Source organism: Numida meleagris, chromosome 6 (genome assembly GCF_002078875.1).
Source record: "Numida meleagris isolate 19003 breed g44 Domestic line chromosome 6, NumMel1.0, whole genome shotgun sequence".
Classification (NCBI taxonomy): Eukaryota; Metazoa; Chordata; class Aves; order Galliformes; family Numididae; genus Numida; species Numida meleagris.
Window position 1 is genome coordinate 44497404 of NC_034414.1, and position 24419 is coordinate 44521822.

The window sequence follows — 24419 nt, forward strand, 5'->3', positions numbered from 1 at the left end:
AGAGAGAGAGAGAGAAAGAGAGAGAGAGAGAAAGAGAGAGAGAGAGAGAGAGAAAGAGAGAGAGAGAGAGAGAAAGAGAGAGAGAGAGAGAGAAAGAGAGAGAGAGAGAAAGAGAGAGAGAGAGAGAGAAAAGTCAAAAGCCATTAAATACAACTTACAGAGAAATCCCTTTAAATCCTCTGGACAGCCGTGTTCTGGCCAGTCAGTATACTGCAAATGCCAAACTGTTCTCTCCTGTCCTGTGAGAAGATGTTTAATCTTCAATCCCGTAGTTGCATAGCAGCCTGAGTCAGTCCGGAATCGTGTGGTTATCTTAAATCTTCCATATGTTACAGTGTTGTGTCTTGAGCCAAGACGTGGCCAGTATCTGAAGCTTTTTTCTCTCCCACTTTCCTTCAGAATAAAACATTTGCTTAACAAGAAATGTAAAAACACAACAACTAATGTTCTTGTAACAATTGTATTTCTCCTATATTAAGTGCTACTACAATGTTCTGGTTTTTTTTCACTAAATAAACCAATCTTCCATGGGAAAGAGTTTGGAAATTAAGATTTTTTTCCAAGGAAAGCAACACAGAGGGGTCACCAGAAAATTATCTTTGACTGGTCTGCTTGTTGAAGCAAAGAGCCCCTTCCTCTAACAAATCAGAACAAAATTGCATAAGGTTCAGGGATAGATCTGACCTGGTTTATACTCACTTCCTCTGCTGTCACCATAGCTATAATGGCAATCCCTTGTTCCCAGATCATCTGCCAAAAATCCTGACAGGTATTCTGCAAAGGGCCCTGCGTAGCAATGTAATCCCACTCTATGCCACCAACAGAGACCTGTAAAAAGAAATAGATTAGATTACTAATTACGCAAAATCTTTTCCCTAGTTTCTTAGTCAGCCATTCTAAGATCCACAAACTGAAAAAGACAGCAACAATTCAGAAATAGGCACTCTGATTTATATCTGCCTCTTTAGGGCATCAGAATATTACAGAAGAGCAGAATTCCTTCTAGCTCCATTTGTTCCTCTAACCATTCAAGGAAACTTAAGCAAGGACGCAGACTACTGCCTGTTGTGGATCTAGCCTGAGGGTATGGAAAATGAGGAAATAATTATTACCACTAGAGTTGAAAAATGTTTTAATCATTGCAAAGAATCCCAATTGATTTAAAAGCTATCTGCCTCCATAACTATTGGAAGAATGGACATGCCTTCTGTGGGTACCTATCTGGAGAGAGATGGAAGAGATAGGAGAGAGATGATCAATACAGAATACCTCTTCAGTACAGAAGTGAAATGCAGAAGAGCTCTCCAATAATTAACCCTCTATTATTCTTCCAGATAGTGGGGATAAACAGTTTCCATCTTTCCCACAAAAACAACTGTAGAGGGAGGGAGGAAAATATTTCTCCAACAGCATTTCTCTCACCTTGATATGAGATGCATTGATGTAACCCGTGTTATTTTCTTTGGTTGGGACTAGTTCTACTCTGGTATCATCATAAGGAAGGACGTCCTGGAACCGGTTTCTCTCAGCATTTTCAGGAAGCCGAGCTATTGAGCACTCACCATCTATAAGCCTTTTCTTCTGAATGCGCTCATATTCAGTAAATACCATGCCCTGCTCTAACCGTTGTTCCAGAACTTTACACTAAGAGACAGAATAAAGATAACCATATGAAGTCACACTCTAAAATGAGTCTATTTTAATATGGAATTCATAAAGGATAAAATGTATGTATTTTCCTCTCCTGTACAATTTTGCAATGTTGTTCAAACTGTTACTATTTTTACAAACGTACCAGAACAAATTAGAAGCAATTCTCACCAGCAGGAATTTTGCTCAAGTGAAAACCGTCTAAAAAATCCTGTTATACTTTACCAGGTTGGTGGATAATAGTGGTGAATAATAAAAACTGGTTTTTAGTTTCTATAAAGGCAACTCAGTTGGGAAAATAAGTATTTGGTTAAACCCACTGGTTATGCTACACTACAAACTGCTCTGAGTACTTTTAAATGAGACATACCCATTTTTCATTCTGCTCGATGTAGCACACTGGTCATTTTAAAAATCTCATATAACTGTGTTGTCCTCATCCCCCTCCCACCCCTCCCACCTGAAACAAAGTCAAATTTGTCACTTAAGCCAAGAAATACTCTACAGATTTAAAGCAAAATGCTTGCCTCAGTCAATGAGTTTATCTTTCACCTCTAATATTCTACATTTTCTTAGATTGAAAATATTAAACATAAAAGACAGCAGTAAAGCCTTCTTATAATCTCTGGTATAAAACCAGGATTTTTTTTCTAGTACTACAATCCAATCTGGTTTACTAAATTAGCCCACCAAAAGATTTATTCTTTCAAAATCAGGTTCTTTCTAAATCATAAGACACTTCTGGAATTTCAGCATCTCTTTGCCAACAATAATTAGAGGAAAAATATGTAAGATTTCAGCCAGAAAATTTCATCTATGTCACATGTCCCCAGCCTCTTTCAGCAACTGCTCTGTGGTATCAGATCAGAAAAGTATCCTGTATCAAATAACTTCAATGCCAAATGCTGCAGAGGATGATGTAAAACCTCCTTCCTATGCAATTTACACATCAGTACATTAACTGTCTAAACTCTAATATTTTTAGACTAAGTTTTCTCATTTAAACTGATAGTAACACTTAGCTGAGCAATAAAACAGCCAGCGAATCGAATATAAAGTCTTTGTCTTCTAAAAATATCCGCAATCTGGACTTTCTTTCATGTCACATATCTGATTTGTATTGCTTCTTCAGTCATTCCAATTTCATGATACCTATTCTTCCTCTACAAGACTGCCTGAAGAGAAAGTGCAGAGATTTGCATCTTCTTCATAACTTGACTTTACGGTTTCTTCTTCTCCCCCAACACTTTGGGCAGAACTAGCTGGATGGTAATATGGCTGAATTAATTTAGTATCAACTCAGGAAGAGATTATAGTTATAAATAAGAGGAAATAACCAACATAGGTACTAAATGTAGAAGTGTAGAAGTTAATCTCTGTCTTCCTTTACCATCTTTAAGGATTGCATATAGTTCAAAAAGCCATTTCATCACAGCTGAAATTAATAGTCAAGTCCCTCTCCTATAAATCTCAGTTTAGTCCTTCAAACTACAAGACCAAATTTCTACTCTGTATCTTGCAACTAATTTTCTTGGACTGTTCTTTAAAACTGCCGGCTAGTCAGAGTGTGACTGTCCCTTCAGGTTCTAATCCTGCTCAGTGACTGTCAGCAAATTGAAGCAGATGGTGTTCTGCAGCTGAGGATGTTCCAACCACTGTTAGACTCCAAAGAGACCGATAGTCAGAGAATATACAATAATCACCACAGACCTTGGTGTATGTAGTTGCTCCCTGGTAAGATGTATGATAACAGCACTGTTCTAAATAGCCCTTCACAGACTGTTGATTGTATTTCACACTCTCCTGCACCTATTTAATGATACACAAGGCAGGCTGAAGTACATTTGTACGTTGGTTACCCTGGTACATGTAGATGAAGTCTTACTTTTCTCAAAGAATGATCCTCAGTTCTAAAATCTAATGTCATTTGCTCAGTAATCTGAAATTCTTTTGAGGTTTTAAAATTTCAGCAAATAACTCACATTCCATCTATACTTTCAGGGATTCACATAGCAAAATATAAATACAATCTGCACAAGCTGTATTCTAGGGGTGCAATTTAACTACACAATTTACTGTGAAAATTATATAATTACTAATCATTACAATCAAGTTTAGGCTAACACTCAGAATTTTAAGTTTGATCTGTTTTCACTCTGGAAAGTAACCCAAAAATTAAGACAGAAAACAGGAAGACTTGGCACAAAAATGTACCAGAAGACACTAGTTCATTTTCTCTGTGTTCAAAGGGTAAGCCATGAGTAGAATCACGGTCATCTTATGTCTTAAAGAAAAACTTCTTTTACACCTAAAACCTCTAGCAATGACTTAACAATCAGAAGTCTCACTCTTCATTTTGTTTCTATTCTCAGTGTTTGAGTTACTCTGAACCGAGAGCAGAAAGAACCATTCATATGCAACTCATTTTGAAAAACCACTAGCATAAAAGAGAAATCAAACATTAAAAAATTCCCCATACCCGTTCATCATTCGTTGCTCTTGTTGATTCCTCTTTCCCCTCATCTGGAAGAGGCATTCTAGCCAAAGTTAGTCCATTTAGGGCAGCAAGCTTTAGGGGCCCTATTTTTTTTGCATCAGTTTTATTCTTTTTCATACCCTGCAAAAGAAAAGCTACAATTTACAAATATTTTTTAAAAGCAAATGAAGTCATAAAGCAGAATCCAGATGAGTTCAGTTTAGCAAAGGATACTTCTTTGACCCCTTCTGCAAACAGCTCTGACCTTTTTTTTTCATGGTAAGTATTGCAGTGAGAGATTAGAGTGGTGGGACAACATTCCTCCAAGGACACGACACAAGTCTGTCTTCATTCCAGACAGGTTAATGAAACTGCACGAGAATGACAAATATTGTTTCCTACAAAGCTCACAACTGAGGTTGCGAGGCAGCTACTCTGGATAAATAACGCTCTTGGACAGAACTGGAATCACTATCCAACCAATAAATACATAAATAAAAATAACTCCTTACTAGACAATTTTCAGACAATTTTCTTCTCTATAGATGGTCATAACAATGAGATTATAAGTTATTTGGATATAACAAAATGTTTGATTATGTTTGCAATGAACTGCATATACAAAACATGAACACACAAGAACAGGCAGATCTGAGTCCTGAACTAGACTATGAATCTTATTTGAGAAAAATATCAATGGGAGATTCTAATGTAAGAATGAATTCAGATTATTCTTTTAGAAAGCCAAAGTGAGAAAACTATCATTCCTTCAGTTGCTCAGTTTAGCTGTTAAAAAAAAAAAAAAATACACTGAAAATATGGGCAAATATTCTGCTTGAATGGTGATCAATGTTTCCAAAAGCTAAATGGCAGTGAAGAATAAGACGACAAAGTCAATAGGTTTAAAAGTGAACATAAACACAACAGTAGAAGTTCATTGGAAAGCTGGAAAGCAAAATGCAAAAAGAGTTGCAGGGGCAGCTTTTCTTACAAGGTAGTTCATCTCAATAATGAATACAAAAGCACAATTCTCTATTCTGCAATAGCACTCAAATATTACTAATCTAGAACATATTTCACTGGAAGTGGTCAGTAAGTAAGCTCTAATATCAACTTCACCTCAGAAGTTGATTTAAATATATACTTGGCTATCACAGAGAAAAGGCAAGGTATGATTTTTGGTAGACTCACCAATGTCTGAAAACATATCTTTTGAAGAAAAAAATAAAAAGTGAGTATATCTAAATGTGAATATAAGGAGAAAGCTATCACCTTTTTTCTATATCCACAGAACACAGAAGGCAGGAGATTTAGGAAAACAATTTTTAAATGAATGAAAATGATGTAAGTTAACTGTGTTCAGTTCTACGTATAAGAAGTCTCACATAAAAAGCTGAGCACATAGCAATATTTTAAATACGTAGTTCACTTTAGGTTAGCTTTTGCAGCATCAGCTTTAACAGTTACTACAACAGTAGAAGTTGTATAGTAGTTCCACTGCCAACCAGTTTGTGCAGAAAAGTATTTGACAAACTCAGGCAGGCAAGTTAGCAACAATCAATGGAAAAAAAGCAAAATAACTATAAAAATTTATTCCTTCATTAGCATGTGAAATATGCCAGGAACTATATAGAACCAAACACAGTGAGTGGTAAAGATTGCAAGTGAAATCATACAGTCCCGAGCAGACCTTCTATGAAGAGGGGATTGTAGGAACAGTGAAAACTGCAGTTGTTCAACTGATTTCTTTTTATGGCTTTGTAAGATTGGAGTAGGAGAAGGGGGCATGGCAAGCAAGAAATAACTTCAGTGAGATAAAAACAGCTTGAAGGCAAGGCAAAAGGGAAAGGATATGAAAAGAGAAAGGTATGGAGGAAAGAAGAGAACATAAGCAAAGAATTTACTGCCTAATGTGTCAGATTATCCTCCTAGGTCACAGTAAGAAGATAAAGGAATTAAAAAGGTAAACATTCAGCTACATCTGATTTTTCAGTGAAGGAAGTTCTAATATTAGAAAGCTGGTAGTGGAACGGAAACAGTTGCTTCTGTTCCAGATAGGGATAGGGAGCCTAGAATTTGGGATCTAGAACTGGTCATTCTGTAGTTACTAGCTAGGTTAGCTATGTCAGACAGAGGGAGGCTGCAGAGTTGGACTTGTGTGGGAGGACTACACAAACAAAACTCAGACATGGCAGAGAAGATGAGTAAACAAAGTTGATGAGAGAAAAATAGAAGAATAAAATTAAAACTTAAAGTAACTTACAATTCACGTTTTAAAAACATAGATTGATTTAAAAACAAACAAACAAAAACACTTAGAAACCCCACAAAACTCTAGCCACAGAACATCCTGAAACAACATAAAACGAAAAATAATATCCACTTACACCTAGTGGGGGAAGGCCTTCCACAATATTCTTCTTCCCAGACAAAAGATCAGACACAGGTCTCTTCTTTACTGAGTCCTTCCTTACTCTGTATCTCCCTGATGTTGTAAGGTCAGATTCTGACATAGATGGAGTAAGCAGTCCTTCCCCTCTTCTCTGTACTTGGTTTTCTACTAGAAAATGAACTGGGCTTATATCTTTCATTCTCTTTTCTGTTTCTGTAATATGTAGTTTAGGCTCAAGAATATGCAAAGGGCCAGCAGATGAAGCAACAGAGCTATAGGGGTAGTTGAGTACAGAATCATGAGAGTAGCCACCCATAACGGATGAAAGCTGGGTTTGATCTTCAGGAAGAGGAGAGAGACTAGTACTAGCTTTGTTTTCTTCAAATTCTTCTTCCTCTTCACTACTGTGAATCAGCATAGTGGCATCTGAAAGGGTTTTCTTATGATCACAGTTCACACCATCATCTTGCTCATTTTCTTTTTGCTTTGTTCTCTCTATCAGAATGTTGGGCTGTGACCCTTCCGAAATAACTCTTGGAAGAGCCACATCTGCTGCAGATGCTGACATGGTCCTCTCTTTTATTCTTATTCCTTCAAAGCTGGGAGTCAAGCCTGCTATTTCAATACTGTTCCTTTTCTGCAGCTGAGCATGACGTGCCGATGTTAGAGGTTCACTGACTTCCTGTAGAGAATGTGCCACAGGCAGACTGTCTTCCTGAAATGTCTGGACAGAATGATGAACTCGCCTTGTGATTAGATCTGGGTTGCTGCTGCTAATGTAGATATGTCGAGAAAGGTCTGGAGTACTGTTTGCAGGTCTTGGGTATGGATATGGGGGAGGTGGTCGATAGACTTGGGTCTTCATTATATTTGGTGCTGGATAATCCTGAGCCTGGAGCTGCACATTTGTCAACTCAGGCACACTGACTGCCCCAACAACTGGGCGTTTCTCAGCAGGATAGGGATAGGGGGACGGGCTATGAAAACTGTAGTTCAGGTTAAACGGATAATGGTTAGACTGTGGGGAAGCGAAGTGGGCATGTTCTCGTATTTCGGGTTGGCTGTAAACCAAGGCATCGGGCCTGCTGTAAGCATATGTATTGCTGATATTAAGATTTCTCATTGAATGACTCTGCCTATCTGTGTGTACCATTCCTCTATTGAGCTGTCTCATCACAGTTTCATAGTCTGGTGTAGGCCGATAAGAAGGTGGAATTAGTGCACTATGTCTATGTGATGGGACATAATCAGTTCTCAGGACATCACTCCCAGTAATACTTGGGTTAGAGGACATGGGGGACGGCTGTAAGTAATGTTGTGGGTTGTTCAAGGAGTTTGTGCTATGTGCACTATAGACACTACCATTGCGGATTCGACCACTGTAGTCATGAGGAGCTCTATCCAAGCTAGTCTGAGAGTGATAGTAGTATCCATTCTGATTGCTCACAAAGAGGTTATCTGAAAGTAAAGTTTAAGAACAATCTTTATGTTCAAGACCTTGAACAACAAAGATATTCTCTATTAAGACTCAGCTAACTGATGTTTGAGACTTTCAAAATCTCAGTCATGCTTAGCTATGTCTTCAGTTGGGAAGAGAAAAAACACAGCTTTTTTGTGTTGTAGATACCTAAGTATATTTACCAGAACAGATGCAAATTCCTACTGGAATGCATTACCTCTGTTTAAGAAGGGCTTTCCCTCAGTTTAGGATGGGTTTGCTAAGTTTAAATTAGATAAAATCTATACAAAATTTTAAACAATTCTAACTGAAAGAACAAACATCTACACCTAGGTTTGCAATAGCCTAATGAGATCAGTTTAAACAGCAAGAAAAAACAAACACCTTCTCCTCATAACACTCTCAGGACATAGGTGGATCACAAGCACTTTAAAAAAAATCAAATTAACTTTTATCCAGAAAATTTGAATCCAGTTTAAACAAGAACCATATACAATTTGCACGTTAACATGTACACCTCTAATGGGTAAAGAACATTTTCTAACAGTTTATGGAAAATATACATTTAATAGTCTAACAATTACTTCATTGGCTGTGCAAATTGCCCAGCTGCAGGAGAAAACAACTAAATCATTGTTTAGATTTTCTGATATAACAGTTTGAGTTCACCACTGCCATACTTATTTTAATGAAATTTCTTACAATCAAAAATTCTTTTGTTTGTAAAAAAATATATATTTTCAAAAGTAGGATCTGTACAGTAGGAATTAGAAGCCTGATAGTCTTCGCTGCATCAAGCAATGATTTCAACACCATATTGGAAACAATTCAGGTACATTCTGAATATATATTTTTTGAGTACTTATAGAACTATTCACATTGAAAATGCGCTCATTCCCTTACAGTGAGTTATTACAAGTATTTTTTTTTATCTCGCTGAGTTGCAGACTGGAAGGTCTCAGTCAAAACTGAGGCAAATTTGCAAAAGATGAGATTAATCTCTCAAGGGCAGAAACTACATTGATTAATCATACTATGTGTAACCATCAAAAAAGCAGAGAAAACAGCCATAACTCCAGAGCTTAGATTAGGAGTGCGCATTCCTTGAGAATTCTGTTTTTCTATTTTTCCCCAAAGAAATGTTTCAAAGCCTTTGAATGTTAGACTACAAGGTGGTTGGGAAAACTCAGAGAGAAACTCTGCTTAAAAATGGGATGAATTCTTCTTCTTCCCTTCCCATTTTTTTTTTATTTTTAATTGTCTAGGGGGCTCGGTTAGTCTTTGCAGTTATTAAGATCAATGTTGACAAGAATCTCAGAATTCCAGAACTTACCAGCTTGTTATATAAATCAAGACCTCCAGTCAGTTAGATTCACACAAGCGTCATGGTTTTATGTAGTGATGTGGAATAAGGGGTGGAATGTCATGGTTTTATGATTTTCGGTTATTGGTATTCCACATCATAACATCATGTAGTGAATGTACCTGGTTCTCAGAAGAGAAGGTCTACTACATTCCCCAGGGGACTTTGCTCCTCTGTTACCATTTCCAGTCAGAGGGAAAGATAAAAACTTGCAGATCACAAGACCTTGCTCTCTTTCCACCCATCTCTCATCCTGGCAGCATCTCGCTCCCCAGCCGTCTTATCGTCAGTATTAGAGTAAGGCCTACTTTAATTTTGGACACTTTATCTCTCTGTATTGGATTTATCAGAATAAATTGTAATTATATTGTATTATAGTGTGTTATTTTGCATTCCAATACCTTATTTAGTAAATTAGTTTGTTTCTCCTCAGATTGTTGCCACTGTTTTGTTTTTACGCCCATCTCCATACCCTTTTTTCCCTTTTCCCTTTCCTGGGGTGTGGGTCCGTGGGTCCCCCCTCCCATTCGTCACAGAACCGGGCCGAATGCCCATAAACCGTTGACAACAAGGGATCATAATCAATAGTTGCTGTATCTGTTATCATAACTACCTTTTCTCTTATCTCACTTTTCACATCAGCATACATGTAGAGTAGCAACAAGCACATCGGTGACTGCTGCTTTACAAACCTGTCTCATGTTCAGCTCTAGCTAAGTAGCTATAAACACAATTATAGCTTTTACCTTCAAAGTGGTGTAGTGTGGCCTTAGACTTCACAAAATAAAAGATTTCATAAAAATCACAAGATTTGGCTGTTTTCTACCATGTTTAAAATTATTTAAGCATTGGAACTTTACTAATCTGGTAAAACTCACCTTGGGAGGACGCATATGGTTCAGTATAATGACCATTGTAATGCAGCTGAGGTGGTGGAGGCATCATAAAAGCTTGAGGCTTGGGCTAAGTAAGAATTTTATCAGTAGTTAATGATCTTGTTATTTAAGTACAGAGTTCTTGAAGACTATACACACAGAGACTCAGTCTTAAACCATTTCTCTAAATCTGCAATTAAGTTTCTCCTTAGGAAAGATCATACAAGAATTATATATTAAAAAAACACAGACTATATGTTGCCATCTGACATTTAGGATAGTCTCTAAGAGAGAGAGTAAGCAAACTAGAAGTGTTTAAAATATTTTTCACTGCTATTATTTTAATTCCATTATTCAGAGGTTACACAACAGCTTTTTTGACAAGTCAGAAACAGTTTTCACATAATAGCTTCATCTTTTTCACTGCTTATTTTACTTCACTGAAGGAAATTAATGTCTGTTTCATAGTCTATTTAAATCCTCAGAAGTGCAAATACGTAGGTCGCTCCGAAAGCAATGCCTCCTATTTATTTCCATGGAAACTACAACAGATATAAAGAGCACAAGAACACTATTTGACAGAACAAGTTCTCAGCTACAAAACAATATTTTTCAATATAGTCACCACCATTATTTATGCATTTTCACCAGTGATGAGCAGGAGTCTGCGCACTGTGCTCAGAAAAATCTGTACCAGCAGAGGTGACGCATTATTGCTGCTGCCACTGCTGAAACACACCACCCACCACCTCAGCGTGCTCACATTCACTGTTCTGGCCTCCACCAACGTTCAGCAAAAGTCGATAAATGCCAATGCTCGCAATTTTTTTACACACTGAGGAACTCCACATCTTTGCTTCATATGCACTTCCACGTCATACACCACTCTGTCAAAGTGTCCCTTTGTATCCTTTGCCCCTCTGCTGTTATCTGTCACATGGCAACAAAATTTAATGGAATATTGGTGGGAAGGTTCAACTTTTACTGCCATACCACCAATATCCACCGCTGACAATGTGGGCCAACATAATAAAATAGGAGGCATTACTTTCGGAGCAGCCCTCGTATAAAACTATTTGCTCTCCTTACCATAGACATCCTGGAAGAAGACCGCCTTCTAACAGGATTCACTGTAATGGGCTGGGTTTGTCTACAGAAGAAATCTTATGGTGAGAAATGATTCTTATAACACCAAGATTTATTTCAATCCTTGGAAAGACCTCCCAAGGTTAGTTAAAATCACTCTGAGCTTTTTAGAGCATTGTTAAGCAGTCCTTCCAAAATGTAAGAGCTCTGTGCATAAACCACCATTGCTACGAGCAGAATCAAAAAACCAGGATCGAAATACCTGAGTTATTTTTGCCTCATTTATATAAAGCATAAAAAGAAAATGGCCCTGAAGCTGTGCAGAAGGGTAAAAGGGGACTAGTTCCAAATCTGAACTCCATAGAAAATCTCATGCTATAAAGTAACCTATTCTTCAAGACCATACATATCACTGCTTAAAAGGAGTCCTTGACATTTGTTAGGGACAATGCTAGAGAAACCAGAAAGTATGACTATACTGTATGAGAATTTATATGCTTTAACATTTTATCTAATGTTAATAACTTTTCATAATTTATTGGACTGCCTCCATGTTGGACTGTTTAAAAACCTTAAGCTCCTTTTCCCCCACATTACACTGTACCGGTACTCCCACGGCAAGACGGCTTAAAAAAAAAAAAAGGCAGAGTAATACAGATGTAGCAACTTAGCAACTGTCAGAGATTAGAAAGAAAAATGATTTTTCAGCTCACCCTTTGGGAAGTGAAGGACGAGAAAGGATTGGAAAGCGTGGAAGGGAAAGAATGAGTGAAGATTTCTGAGAGCCCTCCTCAGGTGGAGAGTCCAGGGAATCTCTAAAGACAAGGTACATGCAAATAAAGAAAAATAGCCTGAACTTAATACAGACATGCATAGGAGTTTTCAGCAGCAGGACCAGATGACAGAGAGTCACAGAATGGAGATAATTACAGTGGTTTTTTTTATGACTTTTCCTACTAATAAAACCATGTTATGGTGAAAAGAGTCAAAAGTAAGTAATCCTAGAGACTGACATTCAATACAGAACTATAGAACTCTACAGAACTGATATTATTCAAACTGCAATTCACAATTCCGAGAAATGCACTACCAACACTTCTCAACTCTCTCAGATGGCAGCCAGCCTTACAAGCCTAGAAATATGTGAGCTATTTTATTCTAAATTAATCTTACTCTTCTAAGAAGAGTTAGAATTAACCATGCTAGTGAATAATCTGTGGTACAAAATATTCTGTTAACTTTCACAGGCTGCAGGGAATTTTATATCAACACCTCCAGAGATAGCTTTTTGTGGGTTATTCACTGGGTCTATTTCTCTATTTTTGTCTGAAGTAACTTAACTAAAAGAAATCTGTACCAGTGAAAATGATTAGCTCAAATTCCAGCCCTTGATTTACAAGTTGGAGACCAGCCCATTTAAATTTAATTTGATGAATTGTATTAAATTTACTTCATACTGGTGCTACTTGAGCTATACAGATTCCATGAATATCTAGAGGACCACATACCTCTCAGCTGTCAATCCAGCACATTTCAGGAGTGCTTCACATACACTTCCCGCCCTTTCAAAGGCCTTCAGAGTGTCCTTTCAGGGCAGTGCACCCAATCATAGGCCAAACCCAATCCCAGCGCTTCCAACAAACATTCTAGCAATAGTAGCCTCCAAAGCAACTAAAGTCTGTCACGGCACTGAGATCCAGCATCGGGGCCAAACATTACTACTTTTGGTAAGATTTTCAGTACTTAATATTGTCCTCCATTATAAACCATAGTAAAGTGTGAGACTGAGAAACTGGTGATAAGCATGATTTCAAAGATGATTAGGGAAAAAATAAAAGCCATTAGTATAATCTAAAAATGACAATATAGAAATTACAGAAGTTATAATAAATTTTGCTTTCCTATGGGAACTTCAAGGGCACCAAGAGTTCTGCTAAAGTATTCTACTTACAGGCTGCATTTATTAAGTCTGTAAAATTTGTGTCTAGCCACACACATCCTCCACACATATTTTGCTGTTTCCATATCTTCCTGCCAAAAAAAACAAAAACAAAATTTGTCATTAGTCAAAATGCACACATCCATCACTTGCTCTCATAAAAGTCACTGCAATTTTTAAGACTAAACTGCTATTAACTGACTTAAAAAAGTGAAAAAAGTAAAAAAAAAAAAATCCACTCACAGTTTGGAATTGGATTGTCTCTTCTTTGTTTGCCAGTTCTAATGCAAAAAAGGATTTGTTGTGGGACATGTTGGCAATGTCATGCCACCTGCAGACAAAAGGAACAGAACGTGACTGGTGAGCTATGTTTTTCAAACCACAGAAAATGCAACTGAATTACCCTGTGCCTACAATTTAACTAGCAAAACATTAACTAACAACCTAACTAAAACAACGTATGAATTGTAAATACTGATGCAAATGTTACCATTTAACTCTAATACTTTTACATAAAATATATGAAAGAAGTTATTGGATAGTTTTACAACTGAATATTGCTAAGTAAGCTGATGTACGTATCTTAGGACATTATATGTTCTGTGCACAGAGTTGCTCCTTTTCGACTCAATAAATATTTCACAATTAAATGTATATTACGTGTTCATCTCTTAGAATTAATCCAGTTTAAAGGGATTAATTGTATAGCCAATAGACCTCTCTGCAGCCTTTCAGTATTTAAAGGGATCTTATAACTGGAGAGAGACCAACTTTTTACATGCTCTGATAGTGATAAGACAAAGGGGAATGGTTTTAAAATAAAACAGGAGATTAAGTTTATGTTTTAGTAGGAGATTATTTACTCAGAGGGTGGTGATTCACTGGAACAGGCTGCCCAGAGAAGCTGTGGATGCCCCATCCCTGGAGGTGTTCAAGGCCAGGTTGGATGTGGCCCTGAGCAGCCTGATCTGGTGAGAGTCAACCAGGCCATGGCAGGGGGTTGGAAGTGGGTGGTCTTTAAGGCCCCTCCCAACACAAGCCATTCTATGATTCCCTCAAAATTCAGTATTTATTTAGTATGAGGGCTACAAGATAATGCCCAGGTTTATGAAATGAATAAGCACACATAATATCTAAGAGTCTTTCGTGCTAGTGAGGTACTCACACAAAATATTATGTAGAAGATATTATAAAGATATTTTAATAAAGAAAAATACTAACCTAAAAACAACAGGAGGCCGGCTATTTTTGTGTTTCACAAAGATACCATCAAGACAAGCTCCAATGAATATGTCACTTCCTTGGCTGTCCTGGAAAAAGTTGCAAAAAATTAGGCACATACAGAAAAATTCTTAGAAAGCTGCATGAGAAACAAATAGTTTTAGAATTCTGGGGAAAGAGAAAGAGTAGCATGTGTTTTGTTTTGGGGATATTATTGTTTATTTGCTTTTATTTTGGGCAGAAAGCAACTATTTTTACATAGGGAAGAAAAGCAACTGAGACAAAAATTAAAGCCCTGTTTACCTTTGCAGGATAGGTCTCTTCACCATAGCCCTCCATTCTCTCTACTTCTTGCATATATAACATTTCTGCATCAGGAGGAGTAAGGCCTCTATGAATGAAAACAATGATAACAGTGATCAGCTAATACAGTCAACAATACAAAAAATATATTTGTTTTACTCTGAATGACACCATTAAAGCTTCAAGAACACCACCAAGACCACCATGCACCCATCAAAACATACTGTTTCCTTCTGTACCAATGTCTGATTCTGGTTACTTCTTTACTTCAGTCATCTCCACCAGAAATGGCAACAAAGACCAGTTAAAATTATTGTCTCTGCTGGTGGCAGAAAATCATGACATTGTTCTTCAAATCCATCACTGTCACCTTATTTTCTCACTTTATCACAGTAAGTATTCCAACACACATGTTCAAGACCTCAATTTCTCCTACTGAAGTATACAAATTTAGTATACAAGGAACTACATCAAATTTGATGCTTCACATATGAGGAAAGAGAGTTATTTTCTAAATCCTAACAGACATTTAATTGTAATGATTTAAAAACTTCAGCAAGATAAAGTTTGTAATTAACGGTAGTATTTTTTTTTTAATGAAACCTGCTGGCAAAGGCAGTTTTCTCACCAACTTGCACTAGCATCACAGGGCTTAAAAATCTTGTGTTTCCCTAAATACTTCAGTTGATCTCACAAAAGGCATTATCTCTACCTGAAAAATTCTGTCATGTTCATACTTCCGTCTCTCAATACTTTCTCAATCATAGTTTTCTTTACTCCTTCACCTTGTCCTAATGTCATGCAGATTAGTTTTTCTCACTGGACCTTATGCATTCTATCTTGTTATGAAAACATTTCAAAGATAAATCAATTTGAAATTTTCAAATCTTTGCTTTAAAATAATGCAAATAAAACCCCACAACCCACATTAGTATTAGTACCATAGTCACAAACACATTTTGCTAATGAAGTGACAACAGAGTAAGTTTACCACATTCATCAGCCTTTTGCTTAGATCACAAGCATTCTGGCACAGTGACCATTTTTACATTTCAGTTGCCTGCAGTATTTGCCAATATTATTTATTGAGAAACATCCTTACTGGGGTCACAACTTCATGCTGTAAACAAGTTTCATAGATATATTATCAGGTGAAGATGCACTATTTACTGCTGTAGCATACTATTAATCTTCAAGAAAAATCCTCTCATTTACTTTAACAGTCATTAGTACTGTTTTCATTTAGCAAAAATTCTCTTTTTAAAAAAAAAACAACAACAAAACACAGCCATATCAGTGAAAAATCTCATTTAAATGGGATGCGAAATTAGTTCAACTGCTGCCTGAGATTCAGTAGCTCAGGGAATTGAGAAGTCACATTAAAATTGAGCAATAAAGAGTTTTAGAAACGTTACCTGTATTTCTGATGTAGTAAGGCAACTTTCTGTGTCGCTTCTTCCAATATTTTTTCTTCTTGTAGCCAACCCTTAAGGTAAGATAGCATTTATAGAATGAACTACAAAGCATTCTATGAAATAAAATGGCTGTAGTGTCTTTGCACAGAGGAATCAACCCTCCACTCTAATTTTGGAGCTTAGATTCTGGATACATAAACAAAATCAAAAAGTACAAACACTGTTTTGAAGTGGTTTTACTTGCTTTCTTGTCTCTACCTTCATCTCCTTTTAAATACAATAACACTGGAAAGATCTTGCAATATCTTTGCTTCTGTGTAATATACTGTATCATATCTCACCATCGTCTCAGAAAACCTTTACTGAATTTGACAATCTTGGGAGCAGTAAGCTGGATAAATCATATGATCTTTAATAATGATTTGTATATATATCAGTCTCATTTTGGCTTCAGTACACTGAAGAGCTACTTGTAACACAGTTTGCTTGTGCTCAATAATACACAAAAAGAATTTAAAGAAATTACTTACCACCGGAAACAAAGCAAATCTTTGTAGAAACTCCTGAGATTCATACTGATCATAGTCTCCAAAATCAGCTAAAAAGTAAAAGTCTTGCATTCAAACATTTGTAAGAAAATTATTTGATACTCCATTAATTGCAGAAGGATCCCTAAATAGCAAATCTCCAACTTATTGAACTATGATCTAAAACAACGGAACACACTAACCAGTAATGTTTATGAAGAGAAAAACAAAAATGCATTCCATATTTTTATCTTGTTCAGAAAAATTAGTAAGATTCCTTGTGGACAGGAAAGGAGAAGAAGTGATAAAACAGGCAGAGCTCTGCTCCAAGTTCCTTAGCTCCTTTGGTTTTTATTTGTGTGGTTTTTAATCACAGTTGAGGATGGAAGGGCCTCTGGAGACTAGTGTTCCCTCCTGCCCAAGCAAGTCAGCTACAGCAGATTGTCTCAGGGCCTTCCCCAGTCACGTTCTGAATATATATCCCTGGGCAATCCGTTCCAGTGTTTCACATCTCTCTCAGCAAAAAAGTTACAAGCTTCCCTGTATCTCACTTTGTGCCCATTGCCTCTCATTCTGTCCCTGAGTGCCACTGAAAAGAGCGTGGCTGTCTTCTTTATTCCCTCCTCTCTGATATGTACTTGTACACAACCACACTGTCAGCATAGAGCTGACAGACTGTTCTCACTGCTGGATTCTGAGCACTCTGGACTCTGCAGCTTCTGCTCACAGTTCCTTGCACAAAGACATCTAGAAAGTGGGAAACAGATGGCTTGACTTCCCTGACTCAAAGGTATGCTCAGAAGGGATGTAACAAAAATTGATTTTATGTTACATCAAAAAGTATCCAGAAGAATTTGTCTTTTCTTCTTTCCAGGAAAGAAGTGGCCAACGGTTCCAATAAAATAGCCTAAATCAGAAAATTTACATATAGTCTCACAAGATAAGCTATTCTTAGAAACAACAGCCTGCCCAGAATGGCCCCTCCAAACCACAGAAACACAATCTCCAAGTACACATCTTATTTACGCTACCACAGATTCTAACCTATAACAGTATAACTGTAGAGACATTTAGGAATCAAGTATTTATTACACATTAGCAATTATTATGCAAGTTATTCATGATTAAAGGGGAGAACTTGTGACACACTAGACCAACAAAGCACTTGAGATAAAGCAGTGCTTAGAAGCAGGCTATTGTAATTATTTCAAACATAGATCATTCTTGAAACCAGCTCACTCAAAACAGCAAACAACTGCTTCTGTTAGTTCACTAGCTAAAATTAACTGACCTACCTTCTATGAGCTACTTCAGCCATTGGAGTACATTAATTTAGAACCTGCACTTTTTCCTAAGTTGTTTTTTTTCATCACGTTATCAACATATGTAGTTCTCATGTACAAGACAGAGAGGAATGTGAAAGCTACAAGGATAAATATTTTCCATCTGGAAAGAGGATTATATTGAAAGAGTTCTATAAACAACTTACAGAGCAGAGAGACATTTATACTGTCTAAAGATACGAAAATAACAAAGCAAGATTTTACCAGTTGAAGACTATTAAATCCTGGCTTAGATTAAACAGATACACTGTTATAAAAACACTAACATCATTCATCCTACACCCCTCATAACTATATTCTCAGAAAAACATAATCATCATCTATAATGTGATGCGATCATTACACAATTAAAAAAGGACAAGAAAAAAAAAAACACGAGGTTGTATGCACAGGCAGTGACATGCAGCTTTACAACTGCTGTTAGATGTACTAGAGTGACATCCACAGAGAAGCAATACACAGACACAATAAACAAAGCAGTTGCATTTAAAAACTGTTGACTTGAGAGATTTAGGATCGAACAAGCACGTTAGCAGGGGGCACCAGACATGATCAGAACAGTCAGTCTGAGAACTGGTGATTCTTTATATAATTTATCTCATTTAACACTAATTAGGAAAAATACAGTAGCCATTTTCACATATGCATCTCAGAAATGGGTTTTCAGGAAAGATTTTAACATAGTACACAGACTGTTAAAAATTCCTAACTCAAAATAATCTTTGGTGTTAGGATATTTGGGAGAAGGGATACTAGTACTGATGTACATTCAAATCTGCTTATTACAAACATATGTCCCTTTCTCATGTGACCATGTCAGAATGAAGAGTTTTCAGTAAGCAAAACAGATGAAAGCTCTGCTGATACAAGCAGACAACTAGCTTCCAAAGGTATCCCAAAGGAATTCAGGTGTCTAGACACCTAGGTACACCTCAGAGGACTGCAGTGAAATACCAGTAAGTACTGAGTCACTGATCCCACTGTCTGCCCATTCCCCTCTCTTCACCCCCCATTTCCCCTCCCCAGCCAATACACTGGGTGATGAAGTTCTAAGGAACTTCACTTTTCATAACCTACTGAATTGAACTGTCACTACATTTGTAGGGCTGTCAAATGAAAACAAAAATGTGCTTTATAGAAATGAAATTTACACTGGAAAGCAACTAGCTCTCGCAGTTTTATTGCAGCAAGGAGAGGGACCCATAAGCAACAAACAGAAAGCATGCAACAGAAAATATGTCAACAAAATTCCAAATGTAATGTTAGCATAACTGCCTTACTTACCTTGAACAGCTAAACCAGCCAAATGTATTGCTTGTTCTAGTGTGCAAGGAATGTTGCCCTCCAAGATATCTTTCTTTAATTGCAAATAATACTGATACCTACATGAAGAAAAAAAAGAAAGAAAGGAAAAGCTAACATGGGCTTCTTAGTATCAAGAGACGAAACTTCCTACTCCTCTCTCCATTCACTAGTCTGTGGGGAGGACACACTCATCATTCAGACCCAATGTTTCATGGTCCTTATTAACTTTTCCTTTAGCTTTCATTTATCTACTGTAGAATCAAATCCTGATCTCTCTGAAAGACACAGAATTTCTACAGTTTCTATCTACAACCATAGCCTCATGATTTTTTGTCTTTCCTCCTTATTATTCCTATTATCTCTGCCAGCGTACCATCCAGCAGTATACCATGCAGTACACTGCTGCAGCATTACTGCATTCCCTTCCAGTAAATCCAATATGCGTATCCCTTCAATCATGATAGTTACTTTCATTTCTGCATTACACTTCCTGAGAACATTCTGTTCTCACTTTTTTTTTTCCTCCATTAAACCGATCTTTTCCTGGATAATCTCTTGAACATGCAAACTCTGTTAGCTGTAACTGTGGACTGTGGTCCACTATTTTCTTGAATTCATCTGGCCCCATTCAGCCATCCATGTCACACCCTACCTTAGTCAACATAGGGTATCCCAAAATACCTCAAGACTCACGAATGCCTATACAGCTACATAGGTTAGGCCAAGAAGCACATTTGTTTTCCACGAGACCAATTTTTAAAAAAATTGCTGACTTCCTCATGTTGTATGCTAACTGTTGTGAATTAAAGCTTTGATACTGAAAACACAGAAGCATGTGCTGCAATTCAGTCAGCAATAAGAAAAGTCATGTAAACATTTTGATAATTAGAAGTTAAAAGGCAGACCTCTTCCTTCTCTGAACAGTTAAAATTCAGTGAGATTTTATAAATATTGTTCAGATTTTTCCTGGATCCTATTACAAAAAAGCACTATGCCACATTACACCAGATAATGGTGTAATATCCTTACATAAAAGAATCAAAAATAACTGGGATCGAGCTGAGGCCCTTAAAAAAATGAAAAGAAAAAGCCACAGTACATCAAAGCAGGTTTGAGCAGATTCCTAAGATCACTGAAATGCTAATTCTTTGCTTAGTTTATAAACTATTTTAAACATTCAAAAGGGAAATAAATACATAGTTTGAACATAAATGCTGCCTAAAATAATAATTTCTATTTCTGTAAAGATTGGGAAGGGGAAAGCAAACAATTTGCATATGAGCTATACTTTTCAGGATGCTGGAAGTAAAATATAGACAAATGTATAAAGTTTACCTGGTAATCTCCTGCTGAAGTTGAGAAACAGTCGGCACATAGAATACTACTCCAAAATATACAGTTGGTTCCAAGGCATATTTGTCCAGCTGCTTTTTCAGAGGCTTGTCCAAATCTACCCATCTGCGCTGATTCTGTTTGTTGTAATACCACAGACTGAAATACGTAATCTGAAAGAAAATCATTTCAATGATGAAACAAATTTAATATTGCCATATTAGATAAAATACATTGCATGAAAGTCTTGCTACCTAGAAATAAAAGATTTAAGATCCTCAGGCTATAGGTTTTTGAGAAGCCAGAGAACTGGAGGGACATCATATTTTAATATCAAACCCAGGTATTACATCCAGATAAACAATCTATGTATATAAGGGCCTATCCCTAAAATACTACCAAATCCAGTCTTTATTTGCAAGAAGTCCCTGACTCAGCTGGGGCAACGCATTTAAGTGTAACAGGAAAATTAAGGCAAGTGAGAAATACAAACAGAACGGGACTACGGGAGAGCAGAGTATGTCTGAGGAACCAGCAGGCAGGCTCACACAGGATGCTGAAGGACAAGAGGGCATAGGACAAGTGGTCAAAAACTACCTCATAAAACCACATCTATGGTTCATTCCACTGAGCAAGAAAATGAGCAGTAGTCTACCTTGCTTGAGCAGGGAACTCCTGAACACAAGAGAAACCTCAAAATACAACATGCAGCAGAAGAGATTGCCCAAAGCAGCTGAGGGATGCCCATCCCTGGGATTTGACTGAACAACATTTTGAGTAACACAATCTAACTTCGATTAGACATGATCTGCTCTGACAAGAAGTTGGACTAAACTATTTTTCTATGACTCCAAAATATAGTTCTAATGATTAACACTGCAGAGCCACTCATTCAAATTTAAATATCTCCAGTATGTTTAAACTGATTAAAATCTTCTCCTGTAGCACTTATTTCATTCGGTTCTGAATTATCAAGCAGAGATGTTCTGGAAAATAATAATGTCATTATCATAGAAAAACTAGGAAACATAATTACATTTTCCTATTGTGGGAAGTAGATACAGGAATGCAATGAAGCACCAACTAAGATGAGGACATTTATATGGAAATTCTCCAATTCTTTGCTACACATACATCATTATATGTTGAAATGGTAGAAATACCAACACCTTTAATCCAACACTTTTCTTTACATTATTATGTTTTCAGATGTTTTTTAACTGTACAAAATAGAGCTATTAAGGAAGGCATTTTACAAAATAAAGTAATATTCATCATAATATGTTCTTTTCAATAATTTTCCTGAATTAAACTTGGAAAAATTATCTACTTTGCAAGCAAAATATTTATTATTTTCTCAGAAACTCTATCATTTTGATGCTTTGGAGCACAAATTTAAAATTTACTGGAGAGTGAGAGCTGGTAGCACCAAAGCAGCATTTTAGCAATTTCCTGTGGAAACAAGCATGTCTGAAAAGTCACATATAAATCCATCTTCTTAATTTATAATCTAAATGAGATGAAGGATCCAGCCTCACGGTATTCACTCCATTCCCTACAGCTCCAATAGATACATACAATCACAGCATGGGTCCATACCAGACTGCAGGGACAGCAGTGAAGTCAATTCTCTGTACCAGCACAGAGCATTAAGTAATTCTGAACACAAAAGTCAAGGTACAGCATTACATTCATAATATCATCTATTCTGTAAAAGCATCGTCTCCAGCAATAACTGCAAAATTAGAGCTATTTTTAAGACATAATGTTCCTTCCACATTTAGCAAATACTTCTTAAATCTTCTGGCAAAATGTACTTCTTTGTCCCTCTCTAAATTAGCATCAATCAATGCATTTTAAGTGATTTTTGTTTTTTCAGTGCTTAAAAACAAACTGAATTAATGTGATTGAGCCAGGTAATTGCAGAATCGGTATGAAGATGATAAAACATGCTAGAATACAGGCTGTCCATTTAGCCTTCTGCAAGTTCTAACATAACTCTAGTCCCACTTGATAAAAAACACAGGCTATAATACAAATACTAAATTAAATTAGAACTGTTTATAGACAAAAAAAAACAGTTTTCTCAGGTGGACATTGTGTGCTCTTCACTTCTGAATTTTGAAAATCAAGCATGAAATTTAAGCAGTCAAACAATTCTAGTTTCAAGGAGAAAAAAAAATGGATCTGAACACAAATACTATAAAAATGCTGTATTCTAAATTTCTCAGTTCAAGGGCACCAAGTTGACTGATGCCATAGAAAATATTGGCTTTTATTTCTGTGTTGCAATTCCTTCATCTCTAAGATCCAGTGCACTGCAACCCCTGTCACCTCACAGCTTAAGATTCCTTAAGATGGAATTTTAACAACAGAATCACAGATACTCCATGAAAAAGAATTACATTCACTGCAACATCTCACACTGTAAAAGGATAAAAAAGGATAAGAAGTATCCCTCACAATCCATTCCGCACTCGAAAGGAGGAAAGGAAGCTCCCTGTGCTGGCCCAGCTGGCTGGCCCATGGCTAACCACACCACGCAGTGTGTATATACACCAGCCTTGGTCTACATAAGCTTCAAAGAAACAGATTTGTAACAGAAAGGAAAGGAGAGAATGAACTGAAACTTCTGGTAACAACACCACTCTTTTGTACTTTCCAAACACAGACACTCCTGATTCTACAACCTGAAGGATAAACCGAACATACAACCTATTTTTAAGCCATGATCATCACTTGTGCTGGTCCATTTCCATACAATACTTACCACTGTTTCTTACCCATGCACAGAACTGAGATTTTACTGACATGAGACTATGAAAAATGTTTTCATATTTTAAAATGTACTGTGGAATCCAGAATATCCTTAATTAAGATTTTTCTGTCACATTGTTTTCCCTTAAAATCTCCTCCAAACTGGATTATCAAAAGTAAAAAAAATACAAGCCAAGGTAAACGCTATGGGCCAAAACTCGCCTTCTGACTTCTATGCAATCCTTTCACTTAACTTCAAGGGCAGAATCTGACCCTGTGAATTTTCAGAGGAGTTTATGCGCCCTGGAATATTTTCACTGATTAAAATAGAATTCATTTTATTCATTACTAAAACTTTTTATTATTAGTAGCACAGGACAGCACCCAATTCTAAAAAGAATGTAATGACATAACTCCTAAAACATGTTAAGCTGTTAAGATTAACACTATTTTGAGGTTCATTTATTTTAGTGACTTATTCATCACCGAATCCCTTTGAAGAAAGTCAAATATAAATAAAAGGACCTTAACATTTCTGCAGTTGCTTTCTACCTAGCTGCTTCCCGCCACTACAGACAGAAACGTTAAGTATTTTTATACAAAGTTCAAGAATGCAAAGAAAAGCCCAATGTAATCCTACAGTCAACAAGGCCCATAGGTTGGTGGGAGAGAGAGGTAGCACCCACACTAGCATCTGCAGTCAGTGAGGCCTCACAAGCTAAGCAGAGGAGCTCCATCAGGTTATGTATGCCACAAAACTATATTACTATTATATCTTCTTGCATGATGTCCCGTGACAGCCTGAGAAGTGGGTTTGATCAGCCTTAAGAAGAGACACAGGTGAAATCTTACTGTTGTCTTCTGTTACCTAATGGCAGGGTATAGAGAAGACAGAGCCAGACTCTTCCTGTAAAGGACTTCCAGTGAGGACTACTGCAGGGATGAGAAATAGCGAGCGCTAACTCCAATGTGGGAA

General features: G+C 36.9%; 1 protein-coding gene across 5 annotated transcripts in view; it reads right to left on the reverse strand.

Annotated features, from left to right (window-relative positions):
* PTPN21 (protein tyrosine phosphatase, non-receptor type 21) overlaps positions 1 to 24419 on the reverse strand; it is a 41935-nt gene that overhangs the window by 8208 nt on the left and 9308 nt on the right. For 2 of the 5 annotated variants that reach the window (XM_021402741.1, XM_021402740.1), the window contains exons 3-19: positions 20690 to 20859; positions 19334 to 19431; positions 16710 to 16777; positions 16180 to 16250; positions 14765 to 14852; positions 14462 to 14550; positions 13484 to 13571; positions 13253 to 13332; positions 12015 to 12116; positions 11305 to 11365; positions 10219 to 10303; positions 6514 to 7976; positions 4130 to 4267; positions 3361 to 3459; positions 1423 to 1644; positions 700 to 828; positions 159 to 393 (exon numbers count right to left, since the gene is read on the reverse strand). In XM_021402741.1, the coding sequence (XP_021258416.1) occupies positions 159 to 393; positions 700 to 828; positions 1423 to 1644; positions 3361 to 3459; positions 4130 to 4267; positions 6514 to 7976; positions 10219 to 10303; positions 11305 to 11365; positions 12015 to 12116; positions 13253 to 13332; positions 13484 to 13571; positions 14462 to 14550; positions 14765 to 14852; positions 16180 to 16250; positions 16710 to 16777; positions 19334 to 19431; positions 20690 to 20859 (3286 nt within the window). The remainder of the gene's footprint in view (positions 1 to 158; positions 394 to 699; positions 829 to 1422; positions 1645 to 3360; positions 3460 to 4129; positions 4268 to 6513; positions 7977 to 10218; positions 10304 to 11304; positions 11366 to 12014; positions 12117 to 13252; positions 13333 to 13483; positions 13572 to 14461; positions 14551 to 14764; positions 14853 to 16179; positions 16251 to 16709; positions 16778 to 19333; positions 19432 to 20689; positions 20860 to 24419) is intronic. The other 3 variants (XM_021402743.1, XM_021402742.1, XM_021402744.1) reach the window with 3 other exon arrangements.